The 27,191-nt window shown below is 38.5% G+C and overlaps 1 protein-coding gene across 1 annotated transcript; it reads left to right on the forward strand.

Annotated features, from left to right (window-relative positions):
• The first annotated feature begins 17,504 nt into the window (after window positions 1-17,504).
• On the forward strand, window positions 17,505-26,256 carry SPCS3 (signal peptidase complex subunit 3). The gene is made up of 5 exons (XM_069493072.1): window positions 17,505-17,767; window positions 19,689-19,762; window positions 21,944-22,020; window positions 25,048-25,163; window positions 26,107-26,256. Exons 1-5 carry the CDS (start codon window positions 17,625-17,627, stop codon window positions 26,237-26,239), a joined length of 543 nt encoding a protein of 180 aa, XP_069349173.1. The 5' UTR covers window positions 17,505-17,624; the 3' UTR covers window positions 26,240-26,256.
• The last annotated feature ends 935 nt before the right edge of the window (window positions 26,257-27,191 follow it).

The raw sequence follows: 27,191 nt of genomic DNA on the forward strand, positions 1-27,191 counted from the left end.
AGTTTTCAACTCAAAGACAAGAAATTTCGCAGAGTTTCAGAGAGTTTAGTTTTGGTGCTATAAATTTACCATATCTGGATAGTAGGTATCACCCGTACCTACTATCTCCTCTCACAGAGTGACATTTTTGACTAAAGTCTTTTTACAAAGATTCAAATGCAATGAAGACAGTTCCAGTTATCAGGTCTTATTTAAGTTTCTTTTCTTTCCATCCAGTAAAATATCATAATTTCCATTTCCCTTTTGAGCCCCATATTTCTGACACTTACAGTTTTGTGTGTGATCTCTGTAAGGTGATAAGCCCTCCAGAGTCTCTTGTAAGCCACCATTTTGACTCTTGTGCCGCAGAGGCTGCTGCCACGGCCGTTTCTTATGGAATTGCTTAGGTTTATGAAGTTCGTACATGGAGAAGTGTTCACCAAATATTTGTCCCAGCTGGGAAACCACCCCCAATAAACTCCTGAACTAAAGCTGCCTTGGGGATTTTTAATGCCTGCTCCCTGAGACTCAAGGGAGCCCCATGTAAATCTCTCCAGATACTATATTTCCACTACTTTTTTTTTTTTTTTTTTTTTTTTTTTTGAGACAGAGTCTCACTCTGTTGCCCAGGCTAGAGTGAGTGCCGTGGCGTCAGCCTAGCTCACAGCAACCTCAAACTCCTGAGCTCAAGCGATCCTCCTGTCTCAGCCTCCCGAGTAGCTGGGACTACAGGCATGCACCACCATGCCCGGCTAATTTTTTCTATATATATTTTTTAGCTGTCCATATAATTTCTTTCTATTTTTAGTAGAGATGGGGTCTCGCTCTTGCTCAGGCTGGTCTCGAACTCCTGAGCTCAAACGATCCGCCCACCTCGGCCTCCCAGAGTGCTAGGATTACAGGCGTGAGCCACCGCGCCCGGCCCACTACTTTTAATTCTAAAATCTTCTCAAGACTGTTCCCTCAATCTGGGTGGTACAAGTTTGACCAGTACTTGGTTCTAGACTTCATTCCCACCATGTCACTTTGAAGTTTACCTCTTGATTGTTTGATTATTTTTATATTTGATCCCACAGACAAGCCGCATGAATTCAATGTTATTGTTCCACAGTGCAGCTTGCACCTTAATGTCGAATTTGGGGCACCCCAACTTTAAGGCTGGAACCTTACCAGTGTCTGGTAGGAGCAAAGCAATCAGCAATCCTGCATTATATTAGGTTTTCAGTATGAAATGTCCGATTCCCTTGAGTACTAAGTTTTACAGTTGTTATTTCTGACATTTCACTTTGACACTTCTTGTTTTATTTTTATTTTTAAGGTACCTCCTTAGTCTTTCAAACACATATTTTGGTTTGTGATTATCTTTCAAATTTTTTAGAGCAATTTTTGGGAAATCATGGATAAGTCAAAAATTTGTGTGATTTTCAAACATGAGTTCCATCGTGGAACCAATGCAGTGCAGACAGCTCAAAATATCAGCAAAGTGTTTGGGAAGGATGTAGCTAATGAACGCACAGTATGTTGATGGTTTGAGAAGTTCTGTTCTGGTGATTTTAATCTTGAAAATGAGCCACATGGGTGACCTGAGACCAAGGTGGATAATGATGAGCTGAAAGCTGTAGTGGAAGCGAATTCAGCTCAACCTGCACATGAATTAGCAGCAAAGTTTGACGTTACTATTCCAACAATATTGCACCGTTTGAAACACACAGGCAAGGCAAAGAAGCTGGGAAGATGGGTTCCACAGGAATTAAATGAGTATCAGAAGAGAACCCACCTTGAAGCTTGCCTTTCTTTGCTGTCATGACATAAAGGTGAACCGTTTCTACACAGTATTGTTACGTGTGGTGAAAAATGGATTCTTTTTTACAATCGCAAGTATTCAGCACAATGCCTGGATAAAGATGAAGTGCTGAAACACAGTCTAAAACCGAATATTCATCCAAAAAAAGCTAATGGTGTCTGGTGGTCCAGTGCCGGTATTATCCATGACAGCTTCATGAAACGTGGTCAGTCGCTTACAGCGGATGTCTACTGCAACCAACTGGATGAAATGATGAGGATGCTTGTGATTAAGCACAAGCATTAAGAGATTGGTCAACAGAGACGGCCAATCCTCTTGCAAGACAACACTCAACCACATGTCGCACAAAAAACGCTGCTCAAACTACAGAGGCTGGACTTGGAAACTCTATTTATCCACCATATTCACCAGACCTTGCACCAACTGACTACCCACTTCTTCCAGGCTTTGGACCACTTCTTGCAAGGAAAAATATTCAATTCTCAACAAGCTGTGGAAAATGCCTTTCACGATTTCATTGCCACTCGCTCTCCAGGCTTCTTTGCTGCTGGCATAAACAAGGTACTGCTAAGATGGCAAAACTGTGTCAATAGTATAGGCGCATCCTTTGATTAATTGTACTGCTTCTTGTTTGTGATATAAGAAACTACACTTTTGATTTGAAATTGGACATTTTCTATTTAATGACTTAATAAAAGCAACAGATACTTTCTGCCTCCTAATATCTAAAAGGTCTGCAGACAGAAAGAACTTTGCGTATAATGAATCTTCACTCTATCTTTTAACACTAGCGTCTGTTGAGGTGCCTTACTTTGGAAATGTGTGCCAAGTGTACCTCAAGAAGAGCTTTAGCAACCTGCACCCGGAGACGGCACCTTTGCTGATGCCCTTGTGCTTCTGCTTTAGAACGATGCTGCCCAAGCGCTGTTTGCCTAGAGCCTCTCACATTTGTAATTCCACCTCTTCAGGAGTAGCCACTCCCCGTGGACAGAACAGCGTGGACGTAAGCCACATGCACAATCAGATCAGCATCCGAGTGAACACCTTTTCTTAGGTCTGAGCAGCTAAAAGCCAGCTGCACCACTGCCAAGGCCGAGCAGCCCAGTGAAAGCCTTTGCAGGCCACACAGCAGAGCTGCAGTTTGCCTTTGGCGGGCCCTGTGCACTTTTGCCTTTAGAGGCTCTTACCATTAAAAATTTAAAGAAGTTGGCTGGGCACGGTGGCTCACGCCTGTAATCCTAGCATTCTGGGAGGCCGAGGCGAGAAGATTGCTTGAGGTCAGGAGTTCAAGACCAGCCTGAGCAAAAGCGAGACCCCGTCTCTACTAAAAATAGAAAGAAATGATTTGGACAGCTAAAAATATGTATATAGAAAAAAAATTAGCCAGGCATGGTGGCACATGCCTGTAGTCGCAGCTACTCGGGAGGCTGAGGCAGAAGGATTGCTTAAGCCCAGGAGTTTGAGGTTGCTGTGAGCTAGGCTGATGCCATGACACTCTAGCCAGGGCAAAAGAGCGAGACTCTGTCTCAAAAAAAAAAAAAAAATGTAAAGAAGTTATTAAAAATATTAAAAATTACATTTTACAACTGCATTGGTATAAAGACAAGTCCAAGTGGGATGCTATGTATTTCTTTTCCTCAGAACTTAAATAAATGAAAACATTTTTGTGGGCCCTTAATGGTATCCTAGGCCTTAGGCACTATGCCTGCTGTGACAACAGGTTAAGTCAGCCCTGGCACCAGGTCACCATCCCTGCCCACTCACGAAAGTCTAAGCCCCAAGCCCAGGCTTTGATCACTCCGTGCCGGGTTTTGTTCCTTATAACTTATTCCTCAGGGATCTGGGGTAAATGGAACAAAGTGGTCAAGTTTTCAGGGGGTCCAGTAAATAACACCTTTTATCCTCCCACAAAAGGAAGACAGGAAGATGAGGGTTAAAATATCAACTCTATTACCAATAGAGGCCAGGGTGGAGGACACCATCCATTTGACTCTTACATTTACTGTAACAACTAGGAAAACGAATCCCCTCAGTCACAGGCAATGCTGGACTGGAGCGGGGGCTCCTGGCCCAGTGAAGAGCTGGCTCCTGAGGGACCACGGAGGACGCCTCCCGGAGAGGCGCTAGCTCCCGCCAGGCGGAACATAGGACGGAAAAGCTGGGGTGAGCATGTCCAGATTTTTGTCCAAACATTTGTCAAGCAGATTTGTCACTTGCTGCCGGGGTAGGAGAGAGGGGAAGTCAATACAGAGGTGGAGAGAGATACCAACTGAGTCTCTGCCTAGGAAAATGCTCAGCTCAAAAGAGGTATGTTAGATGGTAAGAATGTGCAAGAGCTCTCAAAGGACTGGCAGAATAGGAGAGGAACTATGCTCAGTGTCATTTTGACGTTTTAAGTGTATTCTACAAACAGAAGAATGAAGGAATGAAAGCAAAACTTTATGGCACATACTCAGTGAACCAACAATCTCATTAACATGGCTATGCCCAAGTCCTTTGAAAGAAAGGGGGTTAAAGACACTTCAATCATTTTTTTCAATACATATGATAAAAAAATTGGCATTAATTCTCGATATAGTTTAATAAACAATTACAATATATATTTATAAAGAGTAAAAAAGTGATTCTTTGCACCTGAATTTCTGTTGCTAGGTTAAGTAGCACTAAAAACAAACAAAGCAGGAAAAAGAAAAGTCTCTAGATGAAATTTCCCTTTATTGTTATGGAAGGATTCTGGTCTAACTCCATTCTCAAATCTCTGTGATGTTCATTATTCAATCAAAAAATATTCATTAAGGGCCTTCTGTGCGTTAACTGGGAATACAGTGATAAACAAGACAGTCTCTGTCCTCATGGAAGTTACATTCTTGCATCTTAAAATAGGAGGGACTCAAAAGGCTCAAGCACTAAATGGAAATTGTGCCATTTGACCCATAGTCAAACAAACAAACAAAATAAATATTATTTGTAAAAAGTTAAGAAGAAAAAGAGGAGTTTTGATTTCTTGGGACCACTGTGACTAGTAAAAATGATATTTATTGGATAGTCACAGATCATAAATATTATTGCCAATCCCTTTTTCTCTCACATCTGCATGTAGATGTAAAAATACATCCTCATAAATGGATAGCAAAGAATTACCATAAAATCAAGCCTCAGTGAAACAGGAGGCAGCTTTATTTAGTGGCAGTTTAATTGAAATGAATATCCCCAAACATGCCACTTTAGAAGTTTTATATATTAATATCAAATCTAGAGGCTTTTTGCTTACTCAGTTTTATCTCATAACATAATTTATCAATTCACATCCAGCTTGGCCAAAATAAATTTAGTCTTAATGGCGTGTTGATCTGTTTCATCAATAAATGCCTGGGAAGTTTCCTAATCAAATTTATGTTTTGGCCTTTTATAATTATGTGATATGATCTTGTAAGGTGATATCATTTAAATTTTCTTCAACCAGATCCGCTTTCCAGTAAACCCATGCCTCAATATCAGGCTCTCTTTGCAATCCATGTCTTTTGTCTTTTCGATCTTGTCCCTGAATAACCCATTAGCAGAGATAGCTCGATTTTTTATTTAGTTATTGTTATAATGAATGATAACAATATTGTGCTTTTCTAGTAAGACAGTTGCTGTAATAATTTTTGTCATTTTAATAACAACATTAAGGTTGCTCTGATACATCACTAGTGTTAATCATTGTTACTGTCTTACTGATGTGCAATTTGATCAGTCTGAACTGGACAATCATTAAGCTTCCATAATGCAAAAACGTGCTGAAGATTTATATTCATTCATTCGATAAAAATTTATCAAGTGCCTACTATGTGCCAGCACCATGTTAGACATCAGTAAGCTACGTGTGAGCAAAACCGGTTTCCCTTTTGTCGTGGAGCTTGTATACTTGTGAAGAAGTCATATAATAATAATTTGAAAGATAAATAAAGACTGAGGAGTGCAATGCAAGAAGTGACTGCAGTGTTGTGATAAAGAATAACAGTGGTGACCCACAATGAAGGAAACAAGGGGGTACTTTTGGGAGGAAGCAATATTTAAGCAGAGACCTGAAGACGGAGAGCAAGTCAGGTTAAGTGCTGGGAAGAGGATTCCAGGCACAGGGGAGAAGGTGCAAGGATCCTGTGGCGGGAAGGGATTTGGGTTTCCTGGTGCCTGAAGCATGAGTGATGGAAGTGTGGCATGGGTGGTACTTGACAAGTGGGTAGGGATCACGTACAGACCCTGCAATGCACCACCTGGATTTCCCCCGAACCGAAGTATTTTATTCTCCAAGCTGCTGGTGGTGCCTCCCGCTGACTGCTCTTTGCTGTCGGGCCTCTTTGGAATTGTCTTTGATGCTCCCTAATCAATCTCCTGCATGCTGATCTCTGTGTCAGAGACTTCTAGAGGAACCCAGACTGCAACACTGCAATAAGTACATGGGATTTTATTCTAAGTTAAATGGGAAGCTACTGCAAAGCTTTAATAAAAGCAAGAGAGGATCACTTTACCTGGTATGTATAGAATCAGAGAGGGCAAGAACAGAATCAGAGGGCCAGTTAGGAGGCTATTACTGTAATACCAGTGAGATGATGATGGCTGGAACTAAGGTAATGGGAGTAGAAACTGAGAAAAGCAAGATACATTTAGAGGTAGAATTGACAGAATTTGGTGACTGATTGAATAGTGAGAGAAAGGAAGTCCTCAAAGAATAACACAAAAGAGATGGCACAAAAAATTTTGGATGTGCAGTAGCAGAAAATTTATGGCACCTGAATTCAATATTGCTTTGGAAAGCTTGGATATAACCGTGTAAAAGAAAATGCCAAGAAAAGACCTGCTCTAAACATCTTGTGAAGTAATATTTGGGCTTCATTTTAGAAATTATCCCCACAGAAATATGTAATCAGTAGGAATTGAAAAACACAGTCACAGATGATTATGTTACATATTCTAGTTCTGTATATTACATGGTGTTTGCCTAATAAATAATTGCCAATTCATTGCCATCTGGCACACTGTAGCTAATCTGAGCTTGAATATTGTAAACTGAATTACTGAAAGTAAGAAAATATGGTTCATGTTCATTATAATGTACTAGCACAGGCTCAGAAGTCAATAATAGCTTGATATTCCAGAACACAATTTTATACTGATAAGCCTAATGCCACAAAAAGTCATTTTTAAATAGGTATTACACAAGGTCTGCATTTCTGAATGACTGTGGAATAAAAGAGAGTAGAAATTAAACAGCTCCATAAAAATTAGGAGCTATTTTTAGAGTAGGTTTTCAGTAACCTAAAAAATGTTTTCTTAAAAATTTTCATACAAAGCTCTGGCTTAACAATTCTTTTTCACTTAGTTTCCTGATGTATCATATTGTATACACACTGCCAGCCGCTGCTCCTGGTTACAGACAATAGAATCCATGCCGGCTAGTTTGAGCAGAACAGGCTTAGTAAGAGATACTAGAAAGCCCACGCGATCGCTGGAAGCACAGGCGGAGCTAACCTACGCTGACTTGGGAACACCTCCCAAGACCACACAGCAGAATGGGTATGTTGAGGGAGAGGCTGCCTCATCTGATTTCAGACCTACATGCCTCTACTATGATCTAGAATTGCCCTCCCCAACCCACAGTTAGGAACTGGGCCGCACAGCAGGAAGTGAGCAGTGGTGGAGCCAGCGAAGTTCCATCTGTGTTTTCAGCTGCTCCCCATCACTTGCATCACCGCCTAAGCCCCGCCTCCCATCAGATCAGCGACGGGGTGGAGGTGGGGCATTAGAGTCTCATAAAAGGGCAAACCCTACCTATGCTGTGCATGCCAGGGATCTAGGTTCTGGCTCCTTATGAGAATCTAATGCCTGATGATCTTAGGTGGACCTGAGACAGTGACGCGAGTGCTGGGGAGCAGCTGCAAATACAGATTATCATTAGCAGAGAGGTTTGACTGCACAGAGATCATAATAAATCAATTGTTTGCAGACTCATATCAAAACCCTATCAGTGAGGGGCAAGTGACAATAGGATAATAATAGACATAAAGTAAATGTAATGTGTTTGAATCATCCCAAAACAATTCCCCTCCATCTCTCCCACCTCCCACCCATCCCAGTCCATGGAAAAATTGTCTTCCAAGAAACTGGTCCCTAGTGCCAAAAAGTTGGAAACCACTGATCTAGAAGATGCTGCCACCACTAATGACCACCCAAACCGCACTGCTTCTGCTGTGATTCCAGAAGCGTTTCACTTATCCTTAAACTCAGAAACACTCAAGCCTACAAATCAGGTCACTGTTTTCTCATGTAGCCCAATCAAATCCAAGGCTCATTTAAGCCACATTTGATTGGTGAAATGCAAGTCACATGCATGTACCCTAGTAGCACGGTGTGCAGGGGGAGAGGTGGGAACGTAGTTTTTTCGATTCTGCATTGGGGAGGCAGAATGTACAATGTGGGGAACTATCAATCACCACATGGAGAAATCATTAAAAAAATTTTTTCATGAATGATAGACATGAATGACAGATGTCCACCATAATTAACAATATAAAATATTCACTCTTGGTTAGGCTCTGTTGATAATATCATCAATGTACTCAGTGTTTCACTGAATAATATACACTGACCAGTGAAATATAATAATAAAAAAAGTAGGAGCCAAAGAATTCCATATGCTTGATTTAGAATGTTCCTTATGAATAGTGATTATTTGAGATCTGCACTATTATCTTCAGTAATAAATCAGCTACTCTCTTTTTAGCAAAACCAGATGTTAAAAAGATTTTCAGAAAAAATATTATTGATTATTTGAGCTCACTGGATAGGGTTGCTGCATAAGAGACTAATTGATAGTGTGTCAGATCTAAAAATGACCCATAGTATTAATGAAATACTTCTTTTATACTTCCATAAGGTTCTCAAATATTAATAACTTAACTCCAAGATAAAATCAGAGACAGTGAGAAATCTTTTCATGGGACTTGTTCAGACACTAACCACAGTCGGCAAGCTCCGCGTGCTGGAGTTCAGGGCTTTCTGCTTCCTTTGCTTCTATCGTTAATCTCTCAGTATCCGAGTTTCCAGAAGTAGACTAACTGGCATTGGTCCTTCTGGTATCGTCCAAAGCAACTTTTTGAATAGAGTATCTACTAGAGTTGCCAGTAGAAGGCTCTGTCCCTTGAATAGTAATAGAGATTTTGCCCGCAATTGTGCAACTTTCTTTTTAACAGGTTCTCTTCTTTGTTACCAAAAATTATTGTGTTAGGCAGCAATAAAACAGATGATGAACAAGTCTTCACCAAAGCAGTCTTCCGCAGAGACAAATCCCCTCTGGAGTAACGACCCCAAATCAGATTAGAGAGAAAAACACAGTGGAAACATCACACCAGTGTTTCGTGGCCTATAAAACAGACTCCCGATCTTTCACGTGCTTGGCTTAATTGAAAAATTGTTACATTTTGTTTTGCCCAGTCTAATAATTGTGCTGTTTTCTTTAGGAATAATAATTCTATTAGCATATATATGATAGTTTCCAAATTATCTTATTTAATTCTCATAACACATTAACTGAACAAAAACACTGTGTGAGCTGAATGTAGACTACAAATAAAAATGCCAAGTTAGCTACTCTTATACTACATTATCTAAAAAGGTGCCTTAAATCATTTGAAGTCATTAAATATTTGGGTTTACTTAGGCAACAATGACAGACACTATTACATATTTGTTGTTTTGAGATCTTTACCAAATAGCTCCACTTAAAGTAACAGTAGTGGTTTAGTCAACATCTGAAAGTGCATTATGCAAGTGAGCAGCAGAATGACTCACAAAATGGTAAACATATCAAGTAGCCAAAAACTTTAAAATATCGATAATGGGATACAACAAATTAGAAGGAAGGATCTCTCGCTACAACTTCCTACCTCAGAGTATTTCTTTGAATCCCAAATGAACATGCTGTACAGATACTGTATAATTCTAAATTGATAAACATGCTTTGATCATGCTTACTATTTTTCATTGTGCCACAAAGCTGTTGAGTGTTTAATTTATATAGAACTTTAATGCATTCATCCAGCTATAGGTATAAAAACCAGCTATTACAGCATTTCCAGCATTGGTTCAGCTTTCTCTTCTTACCCTTTCCTTAAAGACTACTGTTTGCTTCTGAGATCTCTCTGCATCATCCCACTTCTTTTTCGTTCTTCATACCCTTTGTATAAATGGTAAACAGTTTTTCAGCTAGGAGGAAATATAATAGCAAGAAACTCCCCTAGGTTTCATCAGTACATGGATCACAGGGAGGTTTATTACCTTTAAGAGCTAGTTCTTAACAATAGCTCCCACCTGCACAGCAGAGGGCCTCGGCCCATCCCATTCCTTGCACTCTAGATTTGCAAAGTAATTGAAATCCTGTTAAGAAATTCTCTCTATGAAAGTTCTGTTAGCCCATTTTCATATGCCAGAATCAGTCTGGGACACTCTAGTTAATGGTACTTTCTGCCTGTGGCTCAGATCACTCATAGATTGACACTGATGCCTCTCACTCTGGTACCTTTTTGGCACCTTTTCTCTCTGTGCCTGCACCTGTCACCTCACGCCCTGGCCCCAACTGCCTCTAGCGCTGAGTCATCTGTATTCATCACTCTCACCATTAAGTAGAAAAACACTTTTTCTTTCTTAAGTATCATTTCTGGCAAGGCACAGTAGGGGGATGTTGGGTATTTAATATTCATTTTTATTAACTCAACCTGAATGTACACATGGGTGTTCTGAATCTGAGACAGCTTTGTTATTAGTTTACGGTAAATAATAAGTGCGTTGAACTCCTTTCCCGAGAACTTACCCCAGGAGCAAAGGGATGAAAGCAGATGGAAACATATTCTCCATGAGGGCCAGACACCTCGTAGGACAGAGAACAATAGATTTTCTCCTTTCACATACCTGAGAGAGATGGACGGCCTACTCCTCTCCCAAAAGGAGAGAGAAAAACAAAAACAAATCTTTGTTCCTTCAAACTGAATGACAAGGAGGATGGGTTCTCACCATAACTGTTGGGAATATAAATATGTCTTTCTAGATAAAACCAGGTCCTGGCTTTTATAATCCAGAGATATCGCTTAGGTTTGGGATTCATCCTTTCATACTGTGCATACCCAGGACATCCTGCTCCAGGCATCCCGAAACCTTGGGACTTAACTTGGGGACCTCATCCAAGATACATCTCTATGTCTTAGGAAACTAGGGCTTTTTATAGGAGCACTGCAAAAACCAGGAAAGTTTTATTTCCCCCAGAGGGTCTGTGTCCTGTTCCCAGAGCAGAATTGCTTGAATCCATAGTAAAGAAGTTCTGTTGGCGGTAGTGTTTTTTTTTTTTTTTTTCTTTTTTAGAGGTTTTCATCCTCGCAATTTCTCTACCTCAGAAGCTGGGCTGGGAAGTGGTGGTAATGTCTTGTGCTCACTGCTTCTTTATTTAAATGTATTTTCTCCTCTGGCAGGTTCCTTTTTCTCCCTTGCTATATTACAACTTTCAGCAACACCTTTTGTATTCTCCTCCTACTGTCTACAAACCATCATTGTGGGCAATCCCTAAGGCGTGGAGATGTATCTGATACACAGATAGGAAATGTTTGCTTTGACTCCCTGAGAAACATTTTACTCTTCACGTACCAGAATTAGATGTATATCTATTTGGCTAATCAATTGCTCTGATTCAGGTTCTTTTCCATGAATTCTTAGATTTCAAGAAAATCAGGAGTTATGACTAACTACGGTGGGTGTCCCCTAACTCTACCTATAGGTGTTTGTGAGCTGTATAACTCATGGGCAGTTACTATTTAAACACTAGAGAAGAAAAATAAGATGAATACAGTTTATAACAAAATAGCAAGACTGAGTATAGCATAACTATGTCAGCTGTGTTGAAATTAAATTTAAAAACTAAATTAAATTAAAAAGCTAAAATTTAAGCTTTTTTTCTTTTCTGAAATGACAGATAATGACAATAATCACACATGTTATTGTTTGCATTGGATTATCCTTTTAAATAATACTTAGGATGACTTGTGTCAAAGATACTGGTTTCTTCCCAATTCATTTTGTAATGAATAGGAAGAAAGGCCCCCGGAGTGTCAGGCAGAATGAAATCAAGGGGCAACGGGTCAAAATGTGTGAGAAGCACAGCACCCTCACCAAAGACTGAGTTTATCAACAGGACTTAGGATAAAATAATACTCCTCCCTTTACAGATAGAATGGGGTTAAGTCTCCTCAGGGTCCATGGGAATCCTTATGACATTCTGAACATGAAAATTTAAGAAACAGGAGAAAGTCCTTGCGTCCAGGCTCCCCAAGACTAACCCACTGGAAGGACTCCCAGGATTCAGTATGTAGTCACACTCACACTTAGGTTTATTACAGCTAAAGGATATAAAACGAAATCAGCAAAGGAAATGGTGCATGGGGAGAAATTTGGAGAAACCAGATACAAGTTCCAAGAGGTATTTTTTTCCCAGTCGAGCCACACAGGACATGCTTAATTCCTCCAGCAACGGATTTGTGACAACATGTGTGAAGTTGTTGTCAACCAGGGAAGCTCATTAGAGACTCAGTACTCAAGGATTTTTTTTTTTGAGGAGTGGTCATGCAGGCAACCTCTGCCCAGCACGTTATCAAAATTCCAGACTCCAAGAAGGAAGGCAGGTGTTTGGCATAAATACATTGTTTCTACAAACAGTTGAGGTCCAGTGAGCCATTCTCATCATCTAGGGAAGGTTTCACCTCAGTGCAGAGAACTGTTTATAGTCAAGTTCTCAGATGTTGGCCAAGGGCCAACCTTGCAAGCAGATCTTTCTAAGAATAGAAGCCTGAGGCCTGTTATCTTAACTCTTTTCTCCACAGTTCCCATAGTCATTTCCCCCTTCTATTTCCTTTCCAGATATAGCTGGCATTGTTTGCCAGTGGGTATCCAGAAGCTTTCTATAATACAAGGAATTCAAATAAGTAAAAGAAGGTAATTAACCTCACCAGGTATGACTTGAATTTCTGCATCTTATTCTTGAGCTTCGATTGTCTGAATGCATTATAACTGGGGCCGCCCGAACTCCAAGTAGCACATATTCTCCTAAAGCTAGCCGTGATGTTGATAGCTCTTTTGCAGGCCCATGAACCTCAGCTGGGACTAGTTTTCTTGGCATGTATGTGCAGTGACACATATGAGCACCTGGATTCTCCAGTGACCAGATATCCACCATGCCATATTAGAGAGATAGTTCCAATAGTGAGTTTCTAGGTGAGTCAGAAGAAGGCAGGAAGAGAGAAAAGTTGATTTGTCTTTTCAACTAAAAGAATGCCACAGGCTTTACCAGGAGCCAGGTAAAACCTCTCACTTTCCTGAAAAGGATAGTTGTCCAGATAATATGAACAGTGAAGCTGAATATTAATTGCATAAGGTATCCAAAGAATCACAATAATTTCTGGATGTCTTTGATTGTCTTGAGAATCTTCTTGTCCATTTTCCTTGGGAGAGTGAGGTATAGATTCTCGGAAACCAATGGTGTCTGGTATAATTTCTGCTACCTCACCTAAAGATGCTCAAGAAACTATTCTGACATGTGCATGTGGGGCAGGCAGCTGTGAACACATGAGCTAACTTCTCAAGCAAGCTCATGGTCAAGGGCACACAGGTGAGCCAGACACAGTGGCTCAAATGACTAGGTTCAAAAAGCAAATCTGAGAGAAGAGGGCTGAGATGGGAATGAAGAATCAGAGCACAAAGCCAAGGTGCAAGAGGGTGACAGTGATGAGAGGACAAGTATGGAAGAGAGGGTGTTTGGAGAAATACTAGATAGAGGTCTGTGGCTGACAATGGCTTTTACAAGCTTCCCATGGTCTACTGTGTGGATAAATTAGCTTCATTTCAAGGGCTCAGGGCCAAATAGGCAATACTGATGTAAGAAAAAAAGGGAAATGAAGGAATGTACTATAACAAAAGCTAAAATATATTCTTAAATTTCTTATGTGCCATAGTAATCACTCTTGAAAAAACTTTCAATAGAAATAAAATTACCTGAAAACAACAGGTTTTTAAACTACTACAGCAAGCCTGAGCTATCATCTATCCTTAGAAAGAATTGCTTGCAAGATTGGCTCTTGGCTGGCGTCTGTGAACTTGGCTGGTAAACAGTTACCTGCACTGATAGAAAACTTGCCCTAAGTGATAAGAGTGGCTCACTGCGACTAAACTGCAGAAACAATGTGCTTTATGCCAAACGCCTGCTTTTCTCCTGAGAGTCTGGAATTTTGGTATCTGCTAGGCAAAAAATGGTTTTCCTTCTGCTTAACTGGTTTTTTTTTTTTTTTTTTCTGTTTTTTGTTTTTCTTTTCAAAGAGATTCACAAACAGAAGACTCCTGGAATTATCATATTGGCATAGTCTATTTACCAATCTTGAGTGATTATGGGTCTTTTTAAAATACTTAACCAAACAAGTTTCACCAAAACAACAGTAACAAAAACCTACTGCAATAATCTCTCACCTGGTCTACCAGTTGGTAGTCTCATCCATCCCTAAGAAACTACCCATCCATTTAGAGGCTACATGGTCATTACACGCAACTGATCTAAAATCCTCAAAGATTCCTTATGGTCTCCTGAATAATATTCAAACTCATTAGCCCGGCATTCAAGCCTTTTATAATTTGTCCTTGGCCTATGTATCCCATTTAGCTTTACACTTTACCTTTTTACCAATTTACACTTTAAATGTTTGTTACTTGTACATGACATGTATTCTTTCCATGGAAACGTCTTTAAAAATACGGTCTATGAATTCAAGGCATCTCAATTCATTCAGAATTTTTTTTTAGGATCTGCTATGTTAAGGTTCAGTGTCCTGGGCACTGAAAGAGCTAAAAAAAAAAAAAAAAAAAAAAAAAAGCATAAGACATGATCCCGACTCTCCATGATAGAGAGTATAATTATGGTCCCTTTCTGAAACCATTTGAGTCCTTAATGTGCCAGATCTATACCTTGCTCCATTTCAGGAACTTCCAGGTAGCTTGGTGCTTTGTGAACTCTTTAGATATTTGTAGCAACAACATATTTGATGAGATGCTTATCTCTTTAGGTTTATACCCCTTTTTAAACAGCTTAACTGTCCAGGTTCACACAGCTTTTAAAGAATTTCCTCATAAAATGATTTATTCCTCTTCCCTCTTCTTAGCTGGATGTTACAGAAGAATAATTATTTACAAATAAGAAGATTGAAATTTGACCTTTAATCTAGGGTTCTTCCTGTCCTTCAGAAATGCAGTCAGGCATGTCTTCCCCACTATAAATTGACCACGATTTATTCAAGTGCTGGCAAAGCAAACCAATGGCTCCCTCAACATGGCCACTAGGTTCTGCATAGAAATTATCAGAATACAAGATACTCAGTTGGAAAGCCCTAAATTTTAATTTGAGGTCTGTAGTATCATTTTAGATAAATAAGAACCTCAATCTCCTTCTTTGCAATTTTGGTGTTTGACTAACTAGAATTTGCATCAAAAAGCATTAAGAGCAAAAGAAGAATACTTTATAATGCTAAAGACTACCATTCATAATGAAGAGGACAAATAATATAACAACAACTTTTTTAAAGCAGAAACTACAGGAGATTCGAGGAGAAACACAAGAACATGTTAACATTGGTGACTTGAACGCATCTCTCTCAATCTAAGAAAATCAAGATAACAAAAAATTACTAAGGATATAAAAGACATAAATAACAATCAGTAAGGCAGTTCTCATAGATTCCTAACAAATTATGTATACTCTTTTTTTTTCTGTCCCACTGCCATCATCTTCAGCCCCTCAACTCTCCACATAGAACTGATGAATGGCTGCCTGTTTTGTGATGCTAATCTTGTTTAATATGCAATTTCCTTGATATAAAGTCCTAACTTCTTGACCTGGTTTTCTACAACAATAATTTGCCTTTCTAGGCTTATTTTTGCCTAATCCTTTACACATACATCCTTTGCCTGGACCAGACTACTGGCTTTCTCTTAGATATACCCAGACTTGCAGTTTGGATCTTTGGGAATATTCTTCCTGGACATCACCATATAAGCATCATTTCTCTAAGGCATCCTATACTAAGAGTAGTAACTAATGTGTATTGTTTAGGCACTGTGCTAAATATTTTGCATACACTGTGTTGTCCCACATCATCGCAGATGTGATTTCTTCCTCTTTTGCTCTGTAACTTCCCTTAGTGTTTATATGTTGTACATTTCATATTTATGTGTTTTTATTTTATTAACTCTACTTGATTATAAACTTCCTGAGTGTAGAAAGTGATTAGTACACATCTCTGTTTCACTTGCAGCACAGTAGGCATTCAGTCAATATTTGTTTTATTGAATAAACTGTGGTTGCCTGGAAGATAAAAACTAAGATTTCAAACTCAGCTAAGGATTTCTCCTTAGCCTATAGTTTATCCATTTTTCATTACTTGGCTCTATGCCATGTAACCCTTATTAATGCTGTATTCTCAAGGCTTAGAACTATTCCTGGCACATGAGCCACTTAGTAATAATCCTACCTGTATGGCTGTATGAAAATTAATAAAATGGTAATGAATAATGCAAAGAAGAAAAGACCCAACAATAGACAACATAAGCCAGCATCAGGGTCAGATCATCATCATCTGGTTTGCATCTACCATATTCTAGGACAGGTGTTCTTAACTTCTTATGGATGCAAAATTTTTAAGAAAATAATTTCAGTGGACTTTCTGAATCCCATATTTATAATTACAAAAGCCCTTAGCTATGAAAGGAACAAAGGCTTTGGCAGACAGTATACTCAAGGTCAGGAATTGGTACAGGCTGAACCCTCAAGCCTCTCAGGGTACTGGAAATGTGATGAATTAGTTGCATTATTTATTGATGGATTGTTAACTTTAAATTCTTATACATTGTGCTGTTATAGCAGTTCCACAGCCGTTATGTCCTTTCATCCTAAGAACCTAGGGAGGTTATTCTTTTAGTTATCAGAAAAACATCATGTTAAAATGCAAATATTTAGAATCGGTAGCATCAACTGTTATCTTCTAAGACAGCTTTAGCTATACGTAGACAGCAAAGCATTAGTAAGAATTGGACTGAAGTTGGAAGTGGAAAGCAAAGAGTGAAATGTCGGTACACTTGACTACTTCTAGGGACCTGAGTGGCCTCATTTCCTGCCTTTCCCCAGAGCCTCAAAAAAAGCTGAACTCCTAACTTTGACTAGGGTTTGACAAAGGAGAGGATCACGCGTTTTGTAAAGTGCTGCTTCCAAACACGACGTTTCAGGCTAGAATCCAAAGAACCGTGCCGTGTTGCTGGTTTCAATTAAAAATGAAGGGCACATAAGCAATCAAAAAGCTGTCGTCCCAGACCTCTAGATCAAACAACACAAAAAAGAGGGGAAGGCACCTGTGTCCTCATATCTGAACCAAGAGGACAGAGGATGGGAAGCGAGAAGGGGAAGAGGCGGGTCCTCCGCGACAGAACTCCGCCCCTCCCCCGCTCGTCGCTGATTGGCGGCGGCGCCGGGCCTGAGGGAAGGCGGGCCCCCGCGCGGCTCAGTCGCTCGCTTTCGGCGCGGTCCCGCCCGCCAAGTGGGTGTGTCCTGGCAGGCGGGGTGCGCGCGCGCTCGCTTCAGAGGACCGGAAGGGGGGCGGGACCGCGGCGCCGCGCGCTCCCGGAACGCGCGCACCGCAGGCGGCGCGAATCGTAGGGAGCCGGTCCGCCGCCGGAACCGGAGCCTGGGTGTGCGTGTGTGTGGAGACGGGGCCGGTGGGAGACTGTCGCGATGAACACAGTTCTGTCGCGGGCGAACTCTCTGTTCGCCTTCTCGCTGAGCGTGATGGCGGCGCTCACCTTCGGCTGCTTCATCACCACCGCCTTCAAAGACAGGAGCGTCCCGGTGCGGCTGCACGTCTCGCGGATCATGCTGTGAGTGCGGCCGAGGCCGGGCCAGCGGGGCAGGGCGCCGGGACCGGGCCGGGGCGAGGCGGGGCGGGGGCGGAGGCCGGAGCCGGGCCGCAGCGCCGGGGCCGCGGGCAGGGGGCGTCTGCGCCGCCCGGGGTCCCTCTCCTGAGCGGCCAGTCGCCCCCGGGGACGGCCGTCGGGGTGGACCTCGAGGGCTTTTCCGGACTCTCACCCCCCGCCGTATATTCCCGGGCTTGCTCTTAAATTTTAATTTCGAGTGTTGCTCAGGTCAGTGCCTCCGCTTCCTTCCTGTTCCTCACTTCCCTCCACCCCTGCCTGGCCAATGAGGGAGCAACACAACAGCAGAGCCGCGCCGCCGCCCGCGGGGCCCGGGTGTCCGGGGCCGGGCTGGGGGTCCCCGCCTCTGGCTCGGTGGGCGCTGGCGGGCTTGCTCCGCGGCCCTGCTGTGCTGGGGGCTAAACGAGCGAATCGCTTTTGTGTCATTTATAACAGAGTTTGTCCTGTTTGACATTCCCTTTACAGTTTTTGTCTTTCCACCTTCAGAAGGCGGTAAATAGTTGCAGCTGCTTTGAAGTTGGCAAGAGATGTTAGGATGCACCGAAAGAATTAAGCATCTTTGCCTTCTGATACGGGATACAGCGGGATTTTCTGTTGTTGGGATTTTTGTTTTTTTCTTTACGAGCCAACCGTTTGAATAAATCTGTGAAAACGCCAAAAATAGAATTTCGGAATGACAGTACCATTTTCGCTATTGCCTATTTTGTCCTTGATTTTATTTTCTAGCACTTTTGTCTTTGATACGTCACATTTCTTCCTTGTGGTTCTCATACCCTTCTGCTTTGTTCCATTTTCCAACAAGTTCTTCAACCTTAGTTTATTTCTTTGTCAGAATCACCAACAAGCCAGTCATCAAATGGCAAGCCCCTCTTTTTGTTTTTTTTGTTTTTTTTTGTTCTTTTTCCTATATTGATGTTTGTTAGGTACTGTTCGGCGTTCATGTAGACATGGGTGCAAATCATCACTGCCACTGTCAGCTCGGAGAGGGTTAGAAGAGGTAGGCGCATGTTAGACACTGAAAAGACGTTATAGCTATTGTCTTGACAGAGCAAATTTCTTACCATTCTGGGCCTTAATTTCCTTCTGTTTAAGATGGAAACTGGTAGGCTTGTTGTGAGAATTGTTTGAAATCATTGTGAAACATACATAGTGAATTTGACACTTAGTGAACAATAAATAGCTGTTTACAGTAGTAACCCTTATGGGGGGGGAACACGTTCCAAGATCCCCAGTGAATGTCTGCAGTCGCAGATGGCACCGAACTGTCTATATACTGTTTTTTTCCAATACTGTACATACATACCTATGATAAAGTTTATAAATTAAGCACAGTAAGAGATTAACAGCAATAACATAATAAAGTAGAACGATTTTAACAATATATTATAATAAAAGTTGAGTGTGGTCTCCCTCTCTCTCAAGATATCTTATTGTATTGTACTTACCAGTTTTGCTCTAGGTTGATCTCGTATAACTGAAACTGGAAAGTGAGTGAAACCTCAAATGACAGGACTGCCATATCTTATTATTACATACTACCTTGCAGTCATATGTAACTTTCTTCTGCCCACTCTGCAAGATTACTTTACACTAAGTATTTACAGTTCCTTTTAGCAGTTTTTATCTCCCTCTAGATTTTGTTAAGAGATTCTCTTAAGGTATATGAAAATAGCTGAATACCTGATTATTATTGGATTAGAATGTTTATCCTGTTTTCACATTTGCGGGTTTCTTTGGTTTTTACTTGTTTCTTTGTCGGATTGCTGTTTCACCTGTGCACATAAGATTCTGTTTTTCACTTTAAGGAATTATGTGAATTTTGTATGTTGTATTTGAAGGATGGTAAAACTTTTATCTTTACTTGTAGAAAAAATGTGGAAGACTTCACTGGACCTAGAGAAAGAAGTGATCTGGGATTCATTACATTTGATATAACTGCAGATATCCTTCAAGAAAAGATTTCTTTGCTTTTTCTATAGTTTTATAATGAAATACATGTTGTTTGGTGATTTGGGGGACAGTATGACTATCCCATTATATCAGCCAAACCTTGGAAATTACTGTGCCTATATTTTCATCAATAAAATAGTGTTAATACCTCCTCATTCACACTTTGAGAAAATTTTAGATTTATAAGTAGTTTTGTGAACATACTTTAAATTCTTCACCAAAACATTAAATTGATCGAAAGCTAGATAAGAAAATCTAAATCTGTGTTTTGGAAAGAAAAAATAAAATTAGATCATTTGGAAAAGAAGGAAAAATGTTACCAACCAGTGCTTACACTGCCTAGAAATATTTCATGTAGAGGCCCAAAGAAAATACCCATATTTTATGATAGCAGAGAGAAACATGTTTAAAAAGTGGATTGTATCTGTTACAATTTGAAAGGCCATATCAAAATGATTATTGTAAACCATATTAGCATTTTGCCATTACAGTTCTTTTTATAAAAACTTATAAGAGTGAGAAGATCTTAATTAAGAGTCACTTTAGTGGAAACGATTTGAATATTTCCTCTTTATCTTGAGTTTCCCGTCTTTTGACAACTCTGGTCTTTCTGGCCAGGTTAATCTTCTTTGGGGTCTTAGATTAATAACTTGGTAATGTTCTCTGCTGTTTCTAGCTTGATCTTACCTGCCTTTTTTAAGACCCCATGATTAAAAATGGTTGTGGAGATTGATAGTCTGAACTTGTGTAAAGCAGCTGTATGAACAGTTGAAGCAGATTGTATATTTGGGCAGTTTACCTGATATGCCTCTCTGCTGCCATGGAATTACTTTTAATTTTTTAGAAATTAGTTATTGCATTTAGAAGTAGATTGAGAATTAGTTCTGTAGGCACCTTTTTAGGAAACAGAGTACACCATCAGAAGAGTTTTATGCTAAACTTCGTATGTATACTTTTAAGTCTTCATGTCATTAAAAAAATCTCAGGGAGTTTAGCTGTAGTGTGAAAGTAGTCATTTTGTGTATACAGTGAAATTTCTTGATATTTCTACTGTATTTTTATATTACCAATCTCATTTGTAGTTTTTTCGAATTGTCTTAATGCTGCTACTCATACTACTTAAATTGTATCTGTTCTTATAAAGAGCTGTCTTTTTTTTTTCTTTTTTTTTTTTTTTTTTTTGAGATAGAGTCTTATTCTGTCTCCCAGGCTGGGGTGCAGTGGCATCATCACAGCTCACTGCAACCTCAAACTTTGGGGCTCAAGCAATCCCCCTGTTTAAGCTTCCCAAGTAGCTGGTACTAGAGATAGGTGTACACCACCACGCCTGGATAATTTTTCCATTTTTTGTAGAGACAGAGTCTCACTCTTGCTCAGACTGGTCTTGAACTCCTGGCCTCAAGTAATCCTCCTGTCTTGGCCTCCTAGACTGCTAGTATTACAGCCGTAAGCCACTATGCCCAGCCTTGTCCTAGACTTCTAAATTCTAAACAAGTGATTTTTAGTGGTTACGTATTATTAAAAGTAGAATGTAAGAGAAGTGTCTCAACCAATGTATAAACTCATAATAAAGTAACGTAACAAATTACATGTAATACTTAATAAAATTCAAATATTAGATCATTTCTCAGTAGTAGCACCAATTTTACAGCTAATTCTGGTGAAGTCTCTGCCCCACTTTGGGAAGCTGAGTGGAGCCAAATGGGTCCCATTTCCATCTTACCAAAGTTTTAACTCAAGTAGTGAGACATCTTGATCTCTCCTCGGGTGTGACCAAAAGCTACATGTACAATTTATTATACTTGAGTAATTATTTGAGCGTAGTTCATGTTTACATATTGTTAAATTGAAATAGTTGTGACTGGTTATATACTTTAGAGCTCCATACTGTAGTATGTGTTTGAAATAGTAAGTCCTTCTTTTGGGCATAGTTGATATTACAGAAAACTGAATTTTGGATTTTTTTTTTTTGGTTTTGGAATGGGTAGATTTTACAGTATATTTATCTTCTATATATTTTATTAAATCAGTTGCTCAGTATGTTTTTGGGTCCCTTTCCTTTTTTTCTATTTCAGTTCAGTACTGTTATGGATAATTAATCTAAGAATAAATTAAGATCTGTTTAAAAGTTGTATGCTGCTTTATGATTTATATGTTCCTTAATTTATTTACATCTGGAGAATATATTTGATTGGAATGTTAAGCAGTTATTTCTTTATTTATCAGCAGAATATTCAACAAAAAATAATGTAAGTATATATATTTAGAAGTATTTTAATAGTTATCTAAAACCTTATTCTTTATGAAAGAATATAAATCTTATATATTTAAAATACCTAACCTGAGTTGGCTCGTAAAAATCCACAAGCTTATGGAGAGGTGACTCTTGAGAAAACTTTATCTCCTTTGGTAGCCTCTTTTTTTTTTTCCTTTCTGTTCTATAGTTCTCTAACACTGCAGTCTCCAGAATGGGGTACATGCAGAGGAATCCACAGGTATATAAGGAAAACAGTTAAGAGCTTCTATTAATATATTTCTCAATTTCAAATAAAAAGGAAAGAAGTTGAGCTTTACTAATACTTGCTGTATGAACTGATATTATTACTCATGTTCAGCCTTGAGTCAGATGGTCACATATCTTCTACAGCATGCAGATATTCTGGAGGAAGAGAAGGAATTCTGTAGGTCAAGAGGTTGACCATGCTATCTAATATTTATTCATTCATTTTCAGCTTTTTGCAAAATATTGTATATATAGTATATAAGTGGATTATATTATCTAGTTTTAAATAATCCTCACCAATTGGAAAAATGGCTTAAAAAGATTCCAGCAAAGAAATTGCAGGTTAATGATAATGCTAATGGTCCAGGGGCATATGTAAACCATAGGAAAATGGCAGAGCTGATACTTCTGTTCCTCTTCTGAGCTTCTGAGTCATATTACAGGATTACAAAAGCAGAAAGACAACCTAAGCAGATCTAATAAGATATTGACTAGAAAAATTCAACATTGTTCAAAACTATTTGAGATGGAAATTTATATTCACTAACAATGATATGAACTAATAATGGTACATATATATTATATACATAATTTATAAATGAAGATGTATATTTTGGGGATTTGTGCTCAAAAACTCTTGCAGACCACTTCCAGTGGTAAGATCAAAAAGGATGTTGCTGAACTATGAGTTACCTAGGAAATGGGAGGTAGTATTGCTGTTGAGCTGTATACTCTTTAAGCTAAAATACTCTTTTTCCACAACTACAGTTAGAGAACTACATGGCAAATAAGTGAGTCAATAGTAGAATTTGGGACCTGTGATTACAATTCTCATTATCAAGATAACATAATCAAAAGCTGTATTTAAGATTAAAGATTTTTGAATCTTCTGAGATTATTTTCAGAATCCATCTCAGTACCAAATATTTATATTTTTCTTTTTTTAATACATTTAAATTTAAGCTGCTTTGACAGTCTTATTAAGCCATTTACCTACATTGATATCTGCCTCTTGAGAATGATTTTGGTTTGTTTTGGAGTTGTACAGAATTCATTAATCTGAGTAGTAGACTTGTCTTTTTAATCACAAATTATAGTGTATAATGTTTTATAATTAAAAGCTATTAGATTAAAACTTATTAAAACGATTAGTTTATGATTGAAAGCTATTAGTCTGGTCTGATTTAGAGCTTTTGTTGCAGATGTGGTAGGGGTTGAGATATTTTATAGACTATTGCTCAAATAAATCTTAGGTTCTATTTTAGTGTTGATACTAAAAGTATAAAGTGGTAGACTTAAAATATGAAAATGCCATCTGTGGAATTGAAATGACTTTATATGTTTTTACCTAAGTTACCCTTATGTTTGTTATTAGTGTAGCCTGCAGATAATTTGTAGTTAAAGATAGGTCTACATTCTGTATTTTATTTTATTCTGTATTCATTTTCAAGGGATCATACAGTCAATCCGTTTTAGCTATTTAATGGTTTGATTAGTTAACTAGAATTTTTAGCATTTCAATTCATTATACATTTATTTTGAGCATCTGTTTTATGCCAGGTATTTTGATTTTGTTAGGCACTAGAAATATTGGGATGAATAAGTTTTGATCCCAGTCATTCAAAATCATCAAAATCTTACACAGAAAAAGTTATTCTTGAAGATAAGAGTAACAAGTATAAGTACACATATTATTCTATAAGTTTCAACAAAGTATTGAAATAAATGGCACCTTTATGATAAGTATACCTAAATTGTATTTATAATTCTGGTTTATCCTAGTATAGCTAATAAGTTAATATGAATTTGGAATTTGATAGATTATTGCTTTGGTAAATAATAGATTTACATAAAAAGTCATTTCACTTCTGCCTATCTTTGATTCTGTGTTCTTCAGTTATAATGTTTCTGCTTAATGTTAGAAACAGAAACTTCAAGGTGTGGGTTTGAACCCTCTTTTAGAGATAACTACTCCACGTTTATTTTTAGTTAATGTAGTGACCACACAGAGTGACTGACCTCACAAGCTAATGGGTAATAGCTTAATAAGAACAAATTCCTTGAGATTTAGTAGCCGTCGCAAATGTGTTCTCTTTCCATATCATGCTTCCAATTTTCTCAGTGGAACTTGTTTGTAATATGTTGAAATAGTGGTTCAGAAGAATTGTCTGACCTCTAGAATTTTGCTGTGATAAAGTAATGCATATTTTTTTTAACTTAAAGGGAAAAATCTTAAGAAGGCTGCATTTTTTAGTAATTCTTTGATAATGTAAAATCTTGGAGATTTATAAGTTTTCATGATATAATTGGGCAGTAACCTGTATTAACAGTGTGATGGACCAACGATTAGCTCTCTATTTTCCTTGCACCATCCAGGCTCCACACTGGGTTCGAGGTTCTCAGAAATGGTGTAGGGAAAAGTGGTTTAAAAGAATACTTCCCTTCCAGGGAATCTAATTCTTCTGTTCCCCTAAAGGCCTCACTTACTGGAGAGCATGTGAATCTAAAACCTTACATTAAGCTGTGAGGGTCCTAAGTAATACAGTGCAAAAGGAATGAATTCCTTTAGGGAATTATTATTCTCTCCAAGCAAAGTTTGTCCCCTTCTTATATCTATCTACTTGCTATCATTTTGTATGCTTTAAGATTTTAGCAAGTCCCTCAAAGGTGGATTCATTAACATGTCAAACTATTTGCTTACTGATACTTTTAACTTGAAGTGATAAGATGCTATTTCTGATGAGGTATCTAATGAATTTTCATTTTAATATAGGCTCTGAACCAAGTTGTCCTATGGGACAAGATTGTTCTGAGAGGTGATAATCCGAAGCTGCTGCTGAAAGATATGAAAACAAAATATTTTTTCTTTGACGATGGAAATGGTCTCAAGTGAGCAATTCTTTGTCATTTTTTACTTTTAATAAGATGTGAAAGGGAGAGAAAAATGTAATGTATTTTTATTTTAAAGAAAAATATCAGAGGGTAAAAGGAGAATTGGGAGAGAAGTATTTATGCAACTCTGAACTGGAAGATTGGGTAGAAATACAAATTGGGATCTGAGACAATTAGTTATCTTGCAGTATGTGAAATGTAGCAGTCAAATTAATAAATGCCTACAGCTTCTCCTCTTAAGTGTACGAGGAGCTTAGGCTTGCCTATACGTAGTAGGGCTGTGATTGTCAAATTAAAGGGCTCTTTTCTGGATATAAGTCAGGGAAACCTTAATGAGGAAGCAGCACATTGGGTCTAGGAGTTGACACTGCTTAAAAGAACTATTTTGGGTTCTTGTCATAACTTAGCTTTTCTAAACCTTAGTTTACTCTTATACTAAATGAAGGAATCAGAGTGAGTGATCTCTCAGGTCATTTTTACCTCAGATGGTCTACGGGTAAACATCAGGAAAAGAGTTATTTTGACAAACCAAACCTCTCTATTTGTAGATGACTCTTGAGAGACTTGGGTTGTTCAGGGTTTGCACATCTAGATAATGACAGAATTAGGTTTCAAATCATTGTCTTCTTATTCCTAGCTCAAGTCTCTTTTCCCTTTTATTGCATTTTAACTCATTTAAGCTTTTTAGTTGATAGTTCTCTTAACTGCAGCTGTGAGTGAGTTTAGGTTGGTCAGTTTGGGATACCTGTAGATGTAATGATGGTGTCTTCCAGCATCGTCCTTGGATTTCAGATGGCATGAGAAAATAGTTCTTTTTGCAGATTAGGATTCCTATTAGGAATAGCTGGTTATAAATAAAGTGTTTGACACCTCAGTGCTTAATTTAAATTTTTTTTTTAACAAAAGTGTTTCTGCTGACTATTATTTTATCTTTTTATAGGGGAAACAGGAATGTCACTTTGACCCTGTCTTGGAACGTTGTACCAAATGCTGGAATTCTACCTCTTGTGACAGGATCAGGACACGTATCTGTCCCATTTCCAGATACATATGAAATAACGAAGAGTTATTAAATTATTCTGAATTTGAAACAACATATTTTTATACTTAATGAATTGTATCTCATTTATTTCTTTACATTTTCATTTGTTTTTGGTTTGTTTGTTTGTTTTTTTTTTGGTATAAGAACTAACATAAAAAGGCATATTTGAAGGGAACAGTTAATAGGCTACTTAAACTTACTTTTACAAACAAAGCAAATAACCAAGGCCACCAGAGGGGAGTATTATGAGAATAAGAACTACATAAAAAGGATTTGTAAAAAATATATATTTGAAGTATTCCCTGTATTATTTCCATTATTCTCTATGGGATATAATATAAGCATGAAGGGTAGTTAAAACTTTCAGGTGCCTGTAGAGTTATAAGAACTCTGTATTTTATGTCTTGCATTCATGCAAGTTCACATTGGATGTGATTTAGAAGTAGACATTTTCTTTTAACTCTTTTAGGGTATGTTTGGTAACTGGAAAAATTAACATGGTTATTTGTTAGAAGCTTGGTTTACAAAAAAGCCAAAAGTTATGGAATTTTATTCCATTTATCTTAGGAATGCCCATAATGCTTGTTTTTCTTACAGGTGACTAGTAACTTCCTCCACTTAAAGACTAAATACCTCTTTATATGCTGTAAATCATACTAACTCATTTTAAAGTCTCTTAAGTCAACCAAATGTGTGTCTTTCAGTGCTTTCTCTCTAAAAACGTTCCTTTATATTATATCTTTGTATGATTTTGTAGCATTGCCATTGAAAGTTGGAAATGTTTGCATGGTTTACCCTCTAAGTTCTAGTGAGCATGCCAAGTGCCACCAAGTGGTGATTATTTACAATTCTTTATAGGTCCACATTGTAACAATTACTGAGGTGGTAATATTTGTGGTGTGCTTTTCTATTTACAAAGCACTCTTATATTTTATTGTATGCTGTCCTCAATAATCTAATGAGGTAAGTAGAATAAGTGTTAG

Source organism: Eulemur rufifrons, chromosome 18 (genome assembly GCF_041146395.1).
Source record: "Eulemur rufifrons isolate Redbay chromosome 18, OSU_ERuf_1, whole genome shotgun sequence".
In the NCBI taxonomy this organism is placed as follows: Eukaryota; Metazoa; Chordata; class Mammalia; order Primates; family Lemuridae; genus Eulemur; species Eulemur rufifrons.